Source organism: Mesoplodon bidens (assembly GCF_964165515.1).
Source record: "Mesoplodon bidens genome assembly, chromosome: 7".
NCBI lineage: Eukaryota > Metazoa > Chordata > Mammalia > Artiodactyla > Ziphiidae > Mesoplodon > Mesoplodon bidens.
The window spans coordinates 68,980,255-68,998,731 of NC_138164.1; the positions used below are offsets into that span (position 1 = coordinate 68,980,255).

The window sequence follows — 18,477 nt, forward strand, 5'->3', positions numbered from 1 at the left end:
GAATAGCTGATTCATCAGTTTTTAAAGGCTTCTTACTGAAGTATCATCAGTAACCACAGAATATAACTTGCTCAGATGTAAAAAGAAAAGGAAAACAGAGTCATTTTCTTAAACTGGCAAAACCTGACCAAACGACCACAAAACTGACCTCAGAAACAAAGAGAAATGGAGCAGAAAAAGGCCAGATTTCTTACTGGCAGTACCATGGTGGCAAATATCCCAGAACTAAGAAAAGCTGCCAAATAGAAGAGAGAAAATTAAAGAACTTTACAAAAACAGCCAAGCCCAGTGCACACAGTATTCCCAACAGCTGGAGTGAGCTTCAGAAGCAACACACAGGTATAAGGTCCAGCCCTATTCTTTATTTACAGCACAGTTCAAAGTCATTAAATCAAGCACAAAAGAAATGGTTCCCATTTCCTGGTTTGGCACTGGATATCCTTCCTACCAGCTGCAATTACATCATTTTTATCCATCTTCTGCTTTTCCTTTTGGGAAAGTAGAGGAGGGGCTAGTGACAAATGGGCCAAAGAGACTTCAACTTCAAAACCAATAAATCCCTGCTTTCAGAGAAACCAAGGAAGTGACTCCCCCTCTTGTGAAAGGCAGTCAATACTCTGCTCGTTATCAAGGCCCCTGATGGTGTGGGAAAGCTGTCATGAAGAGATTCTTCCTGGAGGTGGCACAAAGATGGCAAGGACTCAGGTCATTGGATGGCTGTTATCACCACCATCACGTTCTCTTCTATCTCAACCTTCACCACACCAAATCTAATCAACAAGGGAAAGTAATTATGTACAGAAAACCAAAGTGAATGGAAGTGTGGGTGGAATGAACTTAAAAGAAGAAACTGAAAATGATCGAACGTTACTCAGTGCATCTTTCTCAGACTTGCATAGAAATCTTTGATCCACTGCTTCATGTGTCTAACTTCCAAGGAGCGGGCTAATAGCACAGTGACGGGATCAAAGGCATTGTTGGCTCGGAGATCTAGATGATGCGCTCCCTCTGGGATGACGATCGCAAGTAAGGTGTCTGTAATATCCTTAGTTACTCCACCTCCTGACCACGGGTCTATTTCCCCATTGCTAAGTGAGGGAAAAAACAAACAAACAGATTATTAGTTTTTTATATCTACACAAATATAAGATAGGAGAAATCTACTATATGCATAACACCTAAAATTATAAGCTTATAACCTGGTGGATTTGATCTGAGGATTTAATCTGTCATATAGAAAGGTGCTTTATCCTGGAGTTTGACAATATTTCTGCAAGCAGGTACAGAAATAGGACCAGAGAAGACTGAAGGTGATGCCCCATGAATCAACCTAGATTGTACTGGGACTTGGAATTTAGAAGACTGAATTCCAATCCTGGCTTCATCACTCAAAAGCTGTATGGCCTTAACACAAGTTACCTGACTCAGTCTCCTTATCTGTAAAGTAGAGTTAACAAGGCCTACCTCATAAGGTTGCTTCAAGGGTTAAATCAGATGCTACATGTGGATATGTTTAATAAGTGTCAGGCACATAGGAGTCCTTCAATTAAAGCCAGTCTCCTTCTTTCCTAAGACCCAAATACCAAAGTGATAAAGAAAAATTTCCATATTTAAAAATGTTAATTATCTCTTGGCTCTTTAAAAGAAAAACAAACCTTCATTTTTTAAAAAAAAATGTCCCTCTTAGTATAGTACTTTGGGAAATAGGGTGGTAGGACTGAAAAAAACTGCTCTGAATCTAGAATCAGAACTTTTGGGCATTACTCAAGATACTCATTTTACATTAGCTTTAAAATTAAGGAAATGCTATTAGGTTATTAGTCCTGGCTGGTTCACATAACACATTTCAGAATGATGTAAACAGGATCAGTTATTGAAACAGGATATTTAGTTTAGCTGAAAAAAAAGCCAATACAAACACAGACAGCATCCCTAATAATATTTGTTAACAGCTTTGTTGAGATATAATTCATCTCCCACAAAAGGGACACTTATATCGTACACATTAAATGGTTTTTAGTGTATTCAGAGATGTGCAACCATCATCACGATCAATTTTAGAACATTTTCATCACCCCCAAGAGAAACCTATACTCACAGGCAGTCAAATCCCCATTCCCCTCTACTACTTCCCCTCACTCTCAGCCCCAGGCAACCACTAATCTACTTTCTATCTCTATAGATTTGCCTATTCTGGACATCTCATATAAATGGAATTATATAATGGGTGTTTTCTGTGATTGGCTTCTTTCACTTTGACATATTTTCGTTTCATCCATGTTGTAGTACGTATCAGTACCTTTTTCCTTTTTATTGCCAAAAATATTCTATTGTATATGGATATGCCACATTTATTTATCCATTCATCAGATGCACATTTGTGTTGTTTCCACTTTTTGGCTATTATGAATATTACTCCTATGAACATTTGTGTACAAGTTTTTACATGGATGAATATTTTCATTTCTTTTGGGTATATAACTAGGAATGGAATTTCTGGGATATATAATGACTTAACCTTTTGATGAACTGCCAAACTGTTTCCCAAAGTGAGTGCACTATTTTATACTCCCACAAACAACATCTTAGGGTTCTAAATTCCCTGTATCCTCACCAACATTTATTATGTGTCTTTCTTATTATAGTCATCCTATGTGGGTGTGAAATGGAATCTCATTGTGGTCTTGATTTGCATTTCCCAAATGACTGATGGTATTGAGAATTTTTTTCATGTGCTGATTGGCCATTTGTATATCTTTTTTTGAAAAAAATGTTTACTCAGATCCTTGCTCAATTTTAAATTGAATTATCAATTAAATCATTTGATCCATCTTGAGTTAATTTTTTTGTATAGTCTGAAATAGGGATCCAGCTTTATTCTTTTGCCTGTGAATATCCAGTTTTCCCAGCATCATTTCTTAAAAAAAACTATTCTTTCCTCAATGAATTGTCTTAGCATTCTTGTCAAAAATCAATTAACAACACAGATAAGGGCTGACTTCTAGACTATCAATTTTCTTCCACTGATCTATATGTCTACGTTTATGCCACTATCACACTGTATTGATTACGGTAGCTTTATACAAAGTTTGAAATCAGGAAGTATGAGTTCTTCAAATTTGTTCTTCCTTTTCAAGATTGATTTAGCTATTCTGGGTCCCTTGCATTTTTAGATGAATTTTAAGATCAGTCTGTCAATTTCTGACTGGTTTAAAGTTCACAAAGCCTTTCATATTTGACCTCACATTATACCAACCATGTGAGGTAGGTTTAATTACAACTCTTAGAGATGATAAAACTAATGCCTAGTGAAGTTAGAAGGCTTACTCAAATCAAGCCTCTGAGATACAAACTCAGGTCTTTAGCTCAAATCAAGCCTCTGAGATACAAACTCAGATCCTGTAACCCTATTCCAATGCTCATTTTATACTACATTGCATTTCATGGACACATGATTGCTGTTGGAAATCAATAGCACATACCATCTTGGCTTGTGTGGTGCAGAGTAAGAAGAGCACAAACTTCGAGATCAGACATACCTGGGTTCCAGTCCCAGGTCTGCCTCTCATCTTCCTAATCTCATGGAAGCTTAGATTCCTCAGGATATAACAGGGGCTGAAACACCTGGATTTAAGTACCTGGCCCATGGTAGGTATTAGGTCACTTTTCCCCGTACAGCACCTCTTGGTATGTCTATCTATAAATCACTTGAAATCACTTACAGAACATTTTAATGTGTGTTCTGACATTTGTTTAATGCACATTCTATTTTGCTGATATTGTTACAAAGCCTGGAATAACAAATATTCAAGGTCATATTATCAGACATATGAAATTATTTCCGTAATTTGCATAATCATTTAAGAAAAATCCTCTCATCTATAAGTACGATCTATACACAAATGACTATCAAATAATATCTTTAGCCAGGACCTTTCCCCTAAACTTCAGGACCAATATTCAATTATATACTTGACATTTTTACATGGCAGTCTAATGAGACATCTAAAGCTTTCAGGTCCAAAACGGAGCTCTTTATACTCTCCAACTCCCAACCAGCCCTGCCACTATCTTCCCAATCTCTGTCAATGGCAACCTTATCTTTCCAGTTGCTGGGCCAAAAACGTGTTATTTCTTAATCTCTCTTTCATATCTAATCTGTTGACAAATCCTGTCAGCTATAAATTCAAATATACCCAGAATTTGAACTCTTACCACCCCACTGCCACTGCTCTGGTCTAAGTCACCGTTATCTCTAGCCTGAAGAGCCTTTTAACTGATCTTCCTACTTCTACTCTTGTCTCCCTGCAATCTAGTATCAATACAGCAGCCAATTTGATGCTGTTAAAATCTGAATCAGATTCTGTCACTCCTCTGCTTAAAACACTCCAAGTTTTCCCATTTCCTTCAGAGTAAAAACCAAACATGCAGGACCTACAAGTCTCTAAATGATCTGGGCCCTCTGCTGCGTCTCTGATTTCATCTCTTGCTACTCTCTCCCTCCTTAACTTCACTCCAGCCACACTGACCTTCTCACTGTACCTGGAGGAGAACATGCTGGGACATTTACCTCTCAAGGCCTTTGCTTCTGCTTACCTCTCTGCTTGGAGTATTCTTAGCCCACCGAACTCGTGGCTAGCTAGCTCCTTCCTCCACATCACTATTCAAAAGTCACCCCTTGGTGAGGTCTTCCTTAGTCATCTCATCTAAAACTTCAAACTTCTCCCCACCCCCACCAACATTTCATAACCCTCTTCCCCTTATTTATTTTTTTCCCTTAGCACTTATCTCCTTCTAACATGCTTATAAGTGCTATCTTGTTCATTATCCATCTCTCAAACTAGAACTCCCCAAGGGCAGGGCTTTTTGCCCGTTTTATTACTGTATCTTCAGCACCTGGCACACAGTAGGAGCCATACAAATATTTATTGAATGAGTGAAAAAAGAATGTATCTAGTTATTTGTGGCCTTACATCAGATGCCCTACACAAAAGAGATCTACAGATACACGCATGCAAGTTTAGGAACATGTAAATCACTTCAGTACTTTTTACATGGGAAAGCAGAGTTCACCTAAGTGATTCATAATAAATAGATAGAGACTGACCTTCAGCTATGTGTAATACTGGCAAGAAACAATGAACTAAGTCAGCAGACCTAAGTTTTATACCCTAGTAAGCCACATGACTTTGGGTAAGTCACCTGACCCCTCTGAACCTTAATTCTCATGTGTATTACCAAAAAAAAAATTTTTTAAGATAATGCCCCTCACTCACAGAGATATTGTTAGGCCCAAGTTGAATAATTTATGTGGAAATAAGGTATAAACTATAAAACACATGAATGTGCAGCATTATTATAGTTATTATCATATTCTATAAGCATAAGAAGTGTTAATACTTCTGAGAGGTAAATGAATAATGAAAAGGGATGCAATAGCATTTCTCACAGAAATTTGGTCAGAAAACTAATGCAATCAATTTTCTAGGTAAATGTACAAATTAAAAAAGAAATAAGCATTTAGGTACGTTAAATACATGTGTATTTGAAAAGCAAGTTTAAAACCCCTGTTCTACCCTCACCACACTTTTAACCACATTTTTCTTCTTAAAAAAATTAATTCAATTGCAACTTAACAACATCATTCTTGGGGGAAAAAGATCACTCCAAAAATGTACTTTTTGGGGGGGGGGGGGTTGTTAAAAACAAGAGGAAAAACTCACATGCAAAATAGGAGCCTTATTTTTCAACTATGAGATAAATTTTTAAAGTAAACTACACAAGGGGTTGGATTCTCTTAAGTGAACAAATGGCCTTTATCATTATTGCAATTTGACAGGACCAACCCAGATAGGAAACTCTCCATTATTTGCAAAACAAAAAAGCTATCCCAACAGCCACATAATAAGCAAACTGCATTTGATTTAAAAGGTCATCTGAATCAGCCTAGTGGCTTAGCAACAGTGTTTGGAGTTGCTGAGAGACCTAAGATGCACATGGACTTGAATTTCTTGGTCCTAGACATGTGAAAGCTAAACCAGTCACTGGGAAATTTACAGGAAAAAAAAAATACTGGCTTTCATGAGAGAATCTAGATGCCTGGATAAAATTCCCAACAGTGAGCCTCACTTAATTGCTGGCAACAATTAATTTGCCTGAGAAATGATGTTAAAGTAACCAGTTTCTCAGAGACTCCTTTTTGAACTTATATTTAAATAACTGAAAATGACCATTTGTGAGATAATTTCTTACCAACTGGAGTTGGGGAAAAAATAAATCCAACAAAACCACTGTGGAATAAGAAAATTGCTGAAATGGAACTATTAATAGCTACTATTAAATCCTCATTCATTCAACACATTTACTGAGTGCCTACTATGTGTCAGGTACTGACTGGGTACAGGTGACTTAACCATGAACAGACAAAACCTCTGCCCTCACAGTGCTCACTTCTATGATTATCTACTCCTCGAAGTAACTCTGGCAAGTAGTCATTATTTCTAACTCATAAAAATTGGCAATTTGGGCTTCCCTGGTGGCGCAGTGGTTGAGAGTCTGCCTGCCGATGCAGGGGACATGGGTTCGTGCCCCGGTCCGGGAGGATCCCACATACCGCGGAGCAGCTGGGCTCGTGAGCCATGGCCGCTGAGCCTGCGCGTCCGGAGCCTGTGCTCCGCAACGGGAGAGGCCACAACAGTGAGAGGCCCGCGTACCACAAAAAAAAAAAAAAAAAAAAAATTGGCAATTTGCCTGAGGCCATGCAGCTAATTCAGGGTAGAAGCAGAATGGCGCCCAGGTCTCCCTGACTTCAAAGCCCAAGCTCTTAACTGGCAAATCTCTAATCCAACAATTAAAAACAGACTGAATTTTCTAACCAGAAAAGCAGTCACAGTTGGATTTGTGTGAGGTGACTTGAGAGAAGCATGAACATAAAGTACACTTTCCACATGGTTCCTTGGACATTTTCTTACTCATCAACCAGTAATGTTTTCTAGCTGATAGCCACTAAGTAGACAGAACAGAGACACCTAAAACTGCTCTTTTACTTTCAGAATATGCTTTCTTCAGAAAAGCAATAGAATTTTGAATTTTTAAATAACTTAAGTTTTACATTGAATTCTTCACACCTAGAAGCATATGGGAAAAGATTTCTTTTTAAAAGTAGACTTGCCACTGCACAAAGATAAACCAGCATTTTCATATAGTTCTGCCTTTAAACTTCCACATGCCTCTGAAGCCTTTCTGAGCTTTGTATCAGTCCTCATCCTTATCAAACATATTAGGCATTCACTATGTGCCAGTCACTGTAGCAGGTGCTAAAGGCACAGAGATGATTAAGACAAAGTCTCTGTCTTTGAGAAGTTTACAGTCTCATGGGGCAGATAAAACACAAACAGATAATTTCCACACAGGGCGCTAAAGGATAGTCACAGGCCTTAGCGGAGCTAAGTGTGTGGGGGAAACCTAACCTCCCTGGAGGTGTCAGGGAAGGTTTCTTGGAGGATGCCCGAGCCTTAGGAAAAACAAAAAAGAGGAAGGAAAGGACATTCAGGGACAGATAGTCCCTGTTGGCTAGAAGGTAAAGTACAGGCTGAGAGTATACTTCCATTTATTCATTCAACATACATTTTTTGAGCATATATATTTGCTAGGTCCGGGCCAAGTACTTCACTAGGTTAAATTTTTTAAGCAACACAACGACTCTGTGGGTGACTTTACAGAAGAGAAAACTGAGGGTCAAAGAGCTTAAGTAATTTAAGACAGCTCATTCTGCCTTTGCACAACTCTGTTAGGAAGTCCTTTCTTACACTGAGCTAGAAGTTTTTAACACTGAGCCATAATTTCCACCTACTGGCTTCAGTTCTACTCCTCAACCTTTTTTCACAAAATCTATCCTTTCCCCCGATGATGATGATGATGATGATGACGACGACGATTGTTATTTTGATACCCTGAGGAAAACAGTATAAAAGGACAAATGGATCACTAAAATACTCATCTGTAATGGTTGAAGCCAATAAAAAAGGATAATGTATTTGACAAAAACTCAGATATTAAAACCTTTATACAAGGATTTAAAGACTCCACTTTAAAATTCAACTTGAACTTCAGCTTTGAGCTTACAGCATCAGCACGCTAGAGAAATCCAGATAAATACTATATGGAGGTAAGGTCCTAAAGAAAAACAAGAACATGACAAAATACTTCCTCCTCTGAGGCAACAAAGATGACCTTGGACACCCAAGGCTTATACGTAAGCCTTTTTCAGTCCTCTCAGTGCTTTCATGTTTTCCTGATTTCAAACATCCTAACTTGGCAGTTTCCTTAAATACCTTAAATATACTTATTTGCTCAACTGTAACTTCATAAGGCTGAGATGAAAAGTATAGTTTTGAAGACTCCTATTGAGGACAAGGAAAACAATTTCAGGAAATTAAAAAGAATCTTTAAATTTTCCATATAGTGGGGGCAGGTACCCTACTGAGTGAGAAAATAGCATGAACCCAATAAGACAGAGGCTCTTTTGCAAAATGGGCAGTGCCACTGGCCTAAACCCAGAGAGTGATCCTTCAGTCAAAAAGCATTCCTCACTCCTAAAAGCTATTGGCCATGTCTAGAAGGTCAAATGTGACTCTGTTTAGTAGAGTTTGTAAAAGAATGACATTTACAATTTAAACAATAGGTCCAGGTTAAGGGATATGTACGGGTATCTCTCTGCTATCTCCATATAGATTTGGGGAAATTTTTTAATTAAATGATTGCTATTTTAATAACTAACAACCTAATATTCAAGCCAAAACATGGAAATTTTGAAGTCACAATCAGACACATAGAGTCTACTCAATTAACTCCAACGTGAACCAATAGCAAATATGACACTACTAGCGCAGCAGTGTAACAGAAGAACAAACACGGGTTTTGTAGTCAGACACGCCAAGGTTGAAAACTGACTTTATCACTTGGTAACTAAAACAAAGCTGGATGAGTTTTGGCAAGTGACTGCTCACAGTGACCTTCACTTTTCTCCTCAGTAAAAAAGGGACTATAGGGCTTCCCTGGTGGCGCAGTGGTTGAGAGTCCGCCTGCTGATGCAGGGGACACGGGTTCGTGCCCCGGTCCGGGAGGATCCCACATGCCGCAGAGCGGCTGGGCCCGTGAGCCATGGCCACTGAGCCTGCGCGTCCGGAGCCTGTGCTCCGCAACGGGAGAGGCCACAACAGTGAGAGGCCCGCATATGGCAAAAAAAAAAAAAAAAAAAAAAAAAGGGACTATAAAAACTGCTTCCAAGGGTTGTTGTGAGAATTGAATTAAGTAATTTATTTAAAGCGCCTCATACAGTGCCTGAGACAGAACAGAGTGGGCACTTCAAAAGTGTTTGTTAAATATATATTAAAATTTTTTATTATCATTGATAACAATAGTAACACAAATTGAGAACAACAGATGATGCTTCATTTTGTGTTGGAGAGTATTTTTTCAATATTTTAACTTTGTTGCTGTTGTTTTTAAGCCTTTAAGCATACTGGTAATAGAGCAAAAATTCATATCACCTCTCAGCATCCTCTGTCTTTCAAGGAGTAGAAAAACATGATGGATACCATTGCTGTATTCTATATCGTTGTAACTGCAGCATTTTCCTGGTTCTCTTTTCTCAGCTATTCTAAAAATGTCTCCGTCAACCAAAGTTTTCTTTGGATCAGCAAAAATTCACCTGAAAATGATGTTCGTGTGCGAACTGATGTTTTTGCCTCCATACATAGTAGGGATCCAAGAGGGCCTTGGTCTCACACCCCACTGTTTAAAACAGTCATCAGAAAATTCCTTAAAGTTCCATGAGTGAGGTTCGAACATGTCATCAATACCATTAGAACAGAAGGGCATGACCATTTCTGTGCAGGTCTGAAAAAGCAAACCAGGAGAGATTCCAGTGAGAAGATGAGGCATAAAATGTTAAAGAAATTGACCGAGGTCGTACAGCTTGCAAGCAGTAAAGCCAGGGTTTGAACTCAGGAAGTCTGGCTTCAGAGCCCCTGTTCTTTATGCCATACTACCTCTCATTATTCCTGGAAAGGCTCATCTGAGAAGTCACAGAAGTTGGGGCTATACATTCCTTCTTTGCAAACTGCTTCATTTCACATCTATTATCATATTTAATCCTCAAAACAACTCTGGAGGAAAAGTATTACTATTTTTATTACTAGTCTCACTGTACAGATGAAGGAAGGAATGGAGGATCAGACAGAATCAAGTTAGACTTCCCCTTCTTTTCTGTGTCCATAAAATGCTACCTTTATAGGACTTACCAAGATCTATTGTAACATTAGTTTAGTTACCTATCATTTCCACCAAGCTATAGTTGATGATTAGATCGTATCTCATTTACCTTTGTGCCTCTGGAGCCTAGAAAAGTGCCTGACTTGTGGTAAGTACTCAGAATATATTCTGTGATGATTAAATACCAAACTGAACTAGTATATATAGTATATATAAGACAGATAAACAACGAGGTCCTACTCTATAGCACAGGGAACTATATTCAATATCCTGTGATAAACCATAATGGGAAAGAATATGAAAAAGAATATATATATATGTATAACTGAGTCAATTTGCTGTATAGCAGAAATTAACACAACATTGTAAATCAACTTTACTTCAGTAAAATAAAAAAAAATGGAATTGGTATTTAATGAATGTATGAATGAGGAAACTTATCCATAGTCTCAAAGTATAAGGTAACAGAACTCAGATTTGGATCCAGGTGATAAAATCTTGCAAATTCTCTGTTATAGCACAATCATATCAGTGAAAACTAAGTTCCACTTGGGGAAATATACACACTTACCTGATAGCTCCAACCCAGGGCTCCCAGACTGCTGGTTGCTGTCTCTGATATATTCAGGCATCTCGCCTGGCCCGAATAATTGTAATATACATTCAGAGCTTGGAAAATATTCTGCAGCAGCCATGTATCAGATACATCGGGATTTTTCAAATACTGGCACACTACCTGTCATTTTAGAGAGATAAAAGGGAGAAGAGTCGAATATAAATATAAAATTACAGTTTAATAAAATGAAGAAATATGAGTTTGATTTGATCATAAAACAATCTTAAGCATCTAACGGCATTGTGTGACAATTTCTATCTATTGCATATAACCACCTTCATAAATGAATAAACCTTTCAAATTACTCCCCAAACTATAGAAATAAACCAAAGTAATTTGCATGGTATGCAAAGTCCTCCCCACTTACCACTCTAGGTTTATCTTCTGCAGCCTTTGCTCCTGCCTAGCAAAACCATTCCCACCACACCAACTTCTTTCCCTCCTGCCTTCGGTCACACTGAAATGCCCTTTTCCCACTCCACTATTGCCTGGCAAACACCAACTCATCTTCTTCAACGCAGCTCAAGTGTCACCTCCTCTATGAGGCCATTGTTGCCTATGCCCTCAAGTCAGGGAGAACTAAATCACTCCCTTCTTTGTGCCTCCTCATCCTGTGCTTATTTCTATCAGAGCTGATAGCGCACTCATTTGATTCCAGAATGTCTCCTTTGGCACTTAGCAAGGCATCTGGCAGCTAAATGTTTGCTGAATGAATGACTATATTTTTATGAAAATGCAAAATTTATGAAATTTCTTTTAGAAAAACTACACCAAGCTCCTACATCTGTAACATTATAAGAAGCATATCAGGCAGCTCCCCAGTTCAAAATACTCCTAACCCTCGACTATAATCAGAGCTAAAAGTCACAGGTAATACTTGGGGTTGGGAGCGAAGGCAGGACTGACTAGTCAGGGACATGGGGAAATTTCAAGGTTATGAAAATATTTCTTATCTTCATAGGGGCCTGGATTATACAACAAACAACACACAATTTGTATGTAAATTTTACCTCAAAAAATTATAAACAAATATTGAACTCTAAATAGTGATGTTAAAGCTGAAGTATTCAGTCTATATTTCATTTATTTCTGCTCTAATCTTTATTTCTTTCCTTCTACTGACTTGGAGCTTCACTTGTTCATTTTCTAGTTCCTTGAGGTATAAATTTAGATTGTTTATTTGAGACTTTTCTTGTTTCTTGAGGTAGGCATTTATCACTATGAACTTCCCTCCCAGAGTGCTTCTGCTGCATCCCATAAATTTTGGTATGTTACATTTCCATTTTCATTTGTCTCAAGGTATTTTTAAAATTTCTCTTTTAATTTCTTCTTTGACCCATTGGTTGTTCAATAGCATGTTGCTTTATCTCCAAATATTTGTGAATTTTCCAGTTTTCTTTGTGTAATTTATTTCTAGATTCATACCACTGTGGTTAGAAATGATGCTTCATATGATTTCAATCCTCTTAAATTTACTAAGACTTGTTTGTGGCCTAACATTTGATCTATCTTAGAAAATGTTCTATGTGCACTTGAGAAGAACGTATATTCGGTTGCTTTGAGATAGAATGTTCTATAAATATCTGTTAAGTCCATCTAGTCTAATGTGCTGTTTAAAACCAATGCTTCCTTATTGATTTTCTGCCTGGATAATCTATCTATTGATGTTAATGGGGTATTAAAGTCCCCTACTGTTCATGTACTGCTGTCTATTTCTCCCTTTAGGTCTGTTAATATCTGCTTTACATATTTAGGTTCTCCTATTTTGGGCACATAAATACTTACAAATGTTATATATTCTTGTTGAATTGACTCCCTTATCATCATGTAACACACTTCTTTGTGTATCTTTATAGTCTTTATTTTAAAGTCTATTTTGTCTAATATAAGTATAGCTACCCCAGCTTTCTTTTGGTTTCCATTTGCATGGAATATCATTTTCCATCCCTTCACTTTCAGTCTGTTTGTGTCCTTACATCTAAAGTGAGTCTCTTATAGGCAACATATTGATGGGTCTTGGTTTTTTATTCCTTCAGCCACTCTATGTCTGTTGATTAGAGAATTCGGTCCATTTACATTTAAAGTAATTATTAACATGTATGTGCTTATTGCCATTTTGTTCATTGTTTTCTGGCTGTTTACGTAGCTCTTCTAGCTCCTTTCTTTCTTTTTCTCTTGCTCTCTTCCTTTGTGGCTTGATGACTTTCTTTAGTGGTATGTTTATATTCCTCTCTCTTTATCTTTTGTATATTTACTATAAGTTTTTGTTTTGTGGTTACCATGAGGCTTACATATAACAATTTATATCAATAAAAGTCTATTTTAAGTTGATAACTACTTAAGTTTGATCCCATTGAAAAGCTCAACATTATTACTCCCCCATTTTATAATTCTGAAGTCACATTCTACATCTTTTTCTCTTGTGTATCCTTAACAAGTTACTGTAATCAGTTATTTTTACTACCTTTGATTTTTTTGGCCTTCATACTAGCTTTGTAAGTAATGAATCCACTACCTTTACTATATATTTGCCTTTCCAGTGAGACTTATTCTTTCATATGAGTTCTTGTTACTACTTAGCGCCCTTTCTTTTCAGTTTAAAGAAGTCCCTTTTAACATTTCTTATAAGGTTGGTTTAATGGTGATGGACTCCTTTAGCTTTTGTTTGTCTGGTAAACTCTATCTCTCCTTCACTTCTGAATGATAAATGCCAGGTAGAGTATTCTTAGTTGAAAGGTTTTTTCTTTCAGCACCTTATATACTGTGTCTTTCCCTTCTGGCCTGCAAAGTTTCTGCTAAAAAATCTGCTCATAGTCTTATGGGAGCTCCCTTGCCTGTAACAAATTGCTTTTTCTTGTTGTTTTTTACTATTTTCTCCTTGTCTTTAACTTTTGACATTTTAATTATAATGTGTCTTGGTATGGGTCTGTTTGGACTCCTCTTATTTGGAACTCTCTGGGATTCCTGGATCTGGAAGATTAGGGAAGCTTTCACCTATTATTTCTTCAAATAAGATTTCTGCCCCTTTCTCTCTCTCTTCTCCTTCTGGGAACCCTATGATGTGAATGTTAGACCACCTGATGTAAATGTTAGTCTATAAGTCCCTTAAGCTATTTTCACTTTTTTTCATTCTGCTGCTCTGACTGGGTAAGTCCTACTGCCCTGTCTTTGTGTTGACTGATCCTGTCTTCTGTTTCATCTAATCTGCTGTCAAACCCCTCCAGTGTAATTTTTTTCAGTTATTATATTCTTCAGCTTTGTGACTTCTACATGGTACTTTTTTATATTTTCCATCTATTTGCTGAAATTCTGTGTTCATCCATTCTTGCTCCCCAGTTCAGTGAGCATCCTTATGACCATTACTTTGAACTCTTTATCAGGTAAATTAATATCTCTCTCATTAAGATTTTTTTCTGAGGTTTTATCATGTTCTTTCATTTGGAATATATTCCTCTATTTCTTCATTTTGTTTGACTCTCTGTGTTAGTTTCTATATAGTAGAAACAACCATCTCTCCCAGTCATGAAGGAGTGGCCTCGTGTAGGAGATGGACCTTGTTGTTCAACCCTGCCTTAGTTCTTGGGTGTCTTTCAAACCTTTGTGCTTATCCAAACAGCCTATTATATTTTTAATAACTCCAAGTAGTTGAGGACATGCCAAAACCTGTCAGCATCCCAAAAGGGAGGATCTTAGCCCTTTCATTCAGGATGCCTAGAAGCCAGACCCTCAAGCACCAGCTTTTAAAAGTATGCAAATATATACAGTGCTGTGGGGCTGCAAGCATGAGCCCTGTTGGCCACCAGAGTCAGGTGATCTGGAAGTGTCCACTGGGCAGTCACAAAAAAACAGGGTTCCAGATGAGTGTATAAGCTCTTTTCTAGGTGATATCAGCAAGCTGAAGCAAGGCAGAGGGAAAGCACCAAGATGGCATCCATGGCTTATATTCCTTAAGAGCAGCTTTGCAGGCCACTAAATACGTGTTAAACCTGAAGCCTGCCCCTCAGGCAGAAGCTCCAAACAAACAAAGAAGTCTCCTTCACAAGAAGACTAGGGGGTGTACCTCAGTCTGCTGTCTTTGCAGTGCCCTGAGGGTGGCAGCCTGACAAGAACCATATCTCCAATAGCACAGTCCCATGGGACTCAGGAATGTAAGCCCCACCCCCTCAGCCACCAGAGCCAGGTGATCAAGGGGTGTCCCCTGGGTGGGAGCCACAAAAACTGGGGTGCCAGACATAAAAACCAGGGCACCAGACAAATGTAAAGCTCCCCTCCAGGAAACACTGGCAGTCTGGAGCATGGCAATAGAAAAAAAATTAATAAAACTAAGACCTGGATTTTGAAAAATAAAATTAGCAAATCTTTAGCCAGAGTGACCAAGAAAAAAAGAGAGAGAACTCAAATAAATAAAATCAGAAATGAAAGAGGAGATACTACAGATACTACAGATCCTGTGTACTTCTGATACCACAGAAATACAAAGAATCATGACAGAGTACTATAAACAATTATATGTCATCAAATTCAACAACCTAGAAGAAATGCATAAATTCCTAGAAACATGCAGCCTATCATGACTGAATCATGGGGGACTTCCCTGGAGGTCCAGGGGTTAAGACTCCACATTTCCCCTGCAAAGGATATAGGTTCAATCTCTGGTTGGGTAATTAAGATCTCACATGCCGTGCAGTACGGCCAAAAAAAAAAGACTGAATCATGATGAAACAGAAAATCCGAACAGGCTGAATACTAGTAAGGAGATTGAATCAGTAAACAAAAACCTTCAAAAAAACCAAAAGTCTAGGACCAGATGGTTTCACAGGTGAATTCTACCAACATTCAAGGAAGAATTAATATCAATCCTTCCTAAACTCTTCCAAAAAAATAGAAAAGGAGGGAACACTTCCAAGTTCATTTTACAAGGCCAGAATTACCCTGATACCAAAACTACATAAGAATGCCACAAGAAAATAAAATTACAGGCCAATATCCCTGATGACCATAGATGCAAAAATCCTCAACAAAATATTAGCAAACCGAATTCAATGATACACTAAAAGGATCATACACCATGATCAAGTAGGATTTATCCAGGGAAGCAAGGATGGTTCAACATCAACATATCAGTCAATGTGAACCACCATATTAACAAAATAAAGGATAAAAATCATATGATCATCTTAATAGATGCAAAAGAAGTAGTTGACAAAATTCAACATCTATTTATGATTAAAAATAAAAACTCTCAACAAACTAGGTATAGAGGGGACATACTTCAACATAATAAATGTTGTATATGACAAGCCCAGAGCAAACATCATACTCACAGTGAAAAGCTGAAAGCTTTTACTCTAAGATCAGGAACAAGACAAGGATGCCCACTCTCACTACTTTTATTCAACATACTATTGGAAGTCCTAGCCAGAGCAATTAGGTAAGAAAAAGAAAAGGCATCTAAATCTGAAAGGAATAAGTAAAACTACCTCTATTTGCAGATGACATGATATTATATATGAAAAACCATAAAGGCTCCATCAAAAAACTGTTAGAGAAAATTCCCTGGCAGTCCAGTGGTTAGGACTCCACACTTGAACTGCAGGAGGCATGGGTTCAATCCCTGGTCAGGGAACTAAGATCCCACAAGCTGTGTAGTGTGGCCAAAAAAAAGCTGTTAGAAAAATTAATGAATTTATTAAGAAAAATTAATGAATTCAGTAAAGTTGCAAGAAACAAAACCAACATACAAAAATCTTCTGTGTTTCTATATACTAATAATGAACTATCAGAAAGAGAAATTAAGAAAACAATCCCATTTAAAATTACATCAAAAAGAATAAAATACCTGGGAGGAGGTATTTTAGACATGTAAGACCTATACATTAAAAAATACAAGACATTAATGAAAAAATTGAAGAAGACACAAATAAATGAAAATATATTTCATGCTCATGGATTGGAAGAATTAATATTGTTAAAATATCCATACACAAAGCAATATACAGATTCAATGCTATCCTTATCAAAATTCCAATGACATTTTTCACAGAAATAAAATTTAAAATTCTAAAATTTGTGTGGAACCATAAAAGACCCCAAATGGCCAAAGCAATCTTGAGAAAGAATAATGGTAAAGGCATCACACTCTCTGATTTCAAACTATATTACAAACCTGTATTAATTAAAACAATATGGGGCTTCCCTGGTGGTGCAGTGGTTGAGAGTCCGCCTGCCAATGCAGGGGACACGGGTTCATGCCCCGGTCTGGGAAGATCCCACATGACGCGGAGCGGCTGGGCCCGTGAGCCATGGCCGCTGAGCCTGCACGTCCGGAGCCTGTGCTCCGCAACCAGAGAGGCCACAACAGTGAGAGGCCCGTGTACCACAAAACAAAACAAAACAATATGGTACTGGCATAAAAACAGACACATAGATCAATGGAACAGAACAGAGAGACCAGAAATAAACCCATGCATATATGGTCAATTAACTTATGACAAACAAGTCAAGAATATACAATGGAGGGCTTCCCTGGTGGCGCAGTGGTTAAGAATCTGCCTGCCAATGCAGGGGACACAGGTTCAAGCCCTGGTCCGGGAAGATCCCACATGCCGCGGACCAACTAAGCCTGTGTGCCACAACTACTGAGCCTGTGCTCCAGAGCCTGTGAGCCACAACTCCTGAAGCCTGGGCGCCTAGAGCCCATGCTCTGCAACAAGAGAAGCCACCACAATGAGAAGCCCGCGCACCACAACGAAGAGTAGCCCCCGCTCACCGCAGCTAGAGAAAGCCCGTGTGCAGGAACAAAGACCCAACACAGCCAAAAATAAATAAATAAAATTTAAAAAAATATACAATGGGGAAAAGATAGTCTCTTCAATAAACAGTGTTGGGAACATTGGACAGCCACATGCAAAATAATGAAACTGGATGACTATCTTACACCAGACACAAAAATTAACTCAAAGTGAATGACTTGCATGTAAGACCTGAAACCATAAAACGCATAGAAGAAAACATAGGTGGTAAGCTCCTTGACATAGGTCTTGGCAATGATTTTTTTTAATCTGACACCAAAAACAAAAGCAACAAAAGCAAAAATAAACAAGTGGGATTTCATCAAACTAAAAGCCTCCTGCATAGCAAAGGAAACCATCAACAAATGAAAAGGCAACCTACTGAATGGGAGAAAATATCTGCAAATCATATATCTGATAAAGGGCTAACATCCGAAATATATAAGAGCTCATACAACTCAACAGCAAAAAAAAAAAAAAATTCCGATTAAAAATGGGCAGAAGATCTGAATAGACAGTTTTCCAAAGAAGACATACAGATGGCCAACAGGTATATGAAAAGTTGCTCTACATCATTAATCAAAAGGAAAATGCAAATCAAGAGTACAATGAGATATCACCTCACATCTATTAGAATGGCTATTATAAAAATGACAAGTGTTGGCAAGAATGTGGAGAAAAGGGAACCCTGTGCACTGTTGGTAGGAATGTAAACTGGTACACCACTTTGAAAACAGTATGGAGGCTTCCTCAAAAACTTAAAACTAGAAATGCCATATAATCAGGCAATTCCAC

General features: G+C 37.9%; 1 protein-coding gene across 5 annotated transcripts in view; it reads right to left on the bottom strand.

Moving 5' to 3' along the window:
- Positions 1–342: 342 nt before the first annotated feature.
- The window catches only part of PRCP (prolylcarboxypeptidase), a 69,625-nt gene continuing 51,490 nt past the window's right edge, over positions 343–18,477 (bottom strand). For 4 of the 5 annotated variants that reach the window (XM_081240500.1, XM_081240501.1, XM_081240503.1 and 1 more), the window contains 3 exons: positions 10,847–11,011; positions 9,713–9,900; positions 343–1,088 (listed from right to left, as the gene is read on the bottom strand). In XM_081240500.1, coding sequence (XP_081096626.1) covers positions 872–1,088; positions 9,713–9,900; positions 10,847–11,011 — 570 coding nt within the window. In that variant the 3' untranslated portion in view covers positions 343–871. The remainder of the gene's footprint in view (positions 1,089–9,712; positions 9,901–10,846; positions 11,012–18,477) is intronic. The other variant, XM_081240504.1, reaches the window with a different exon arrangement.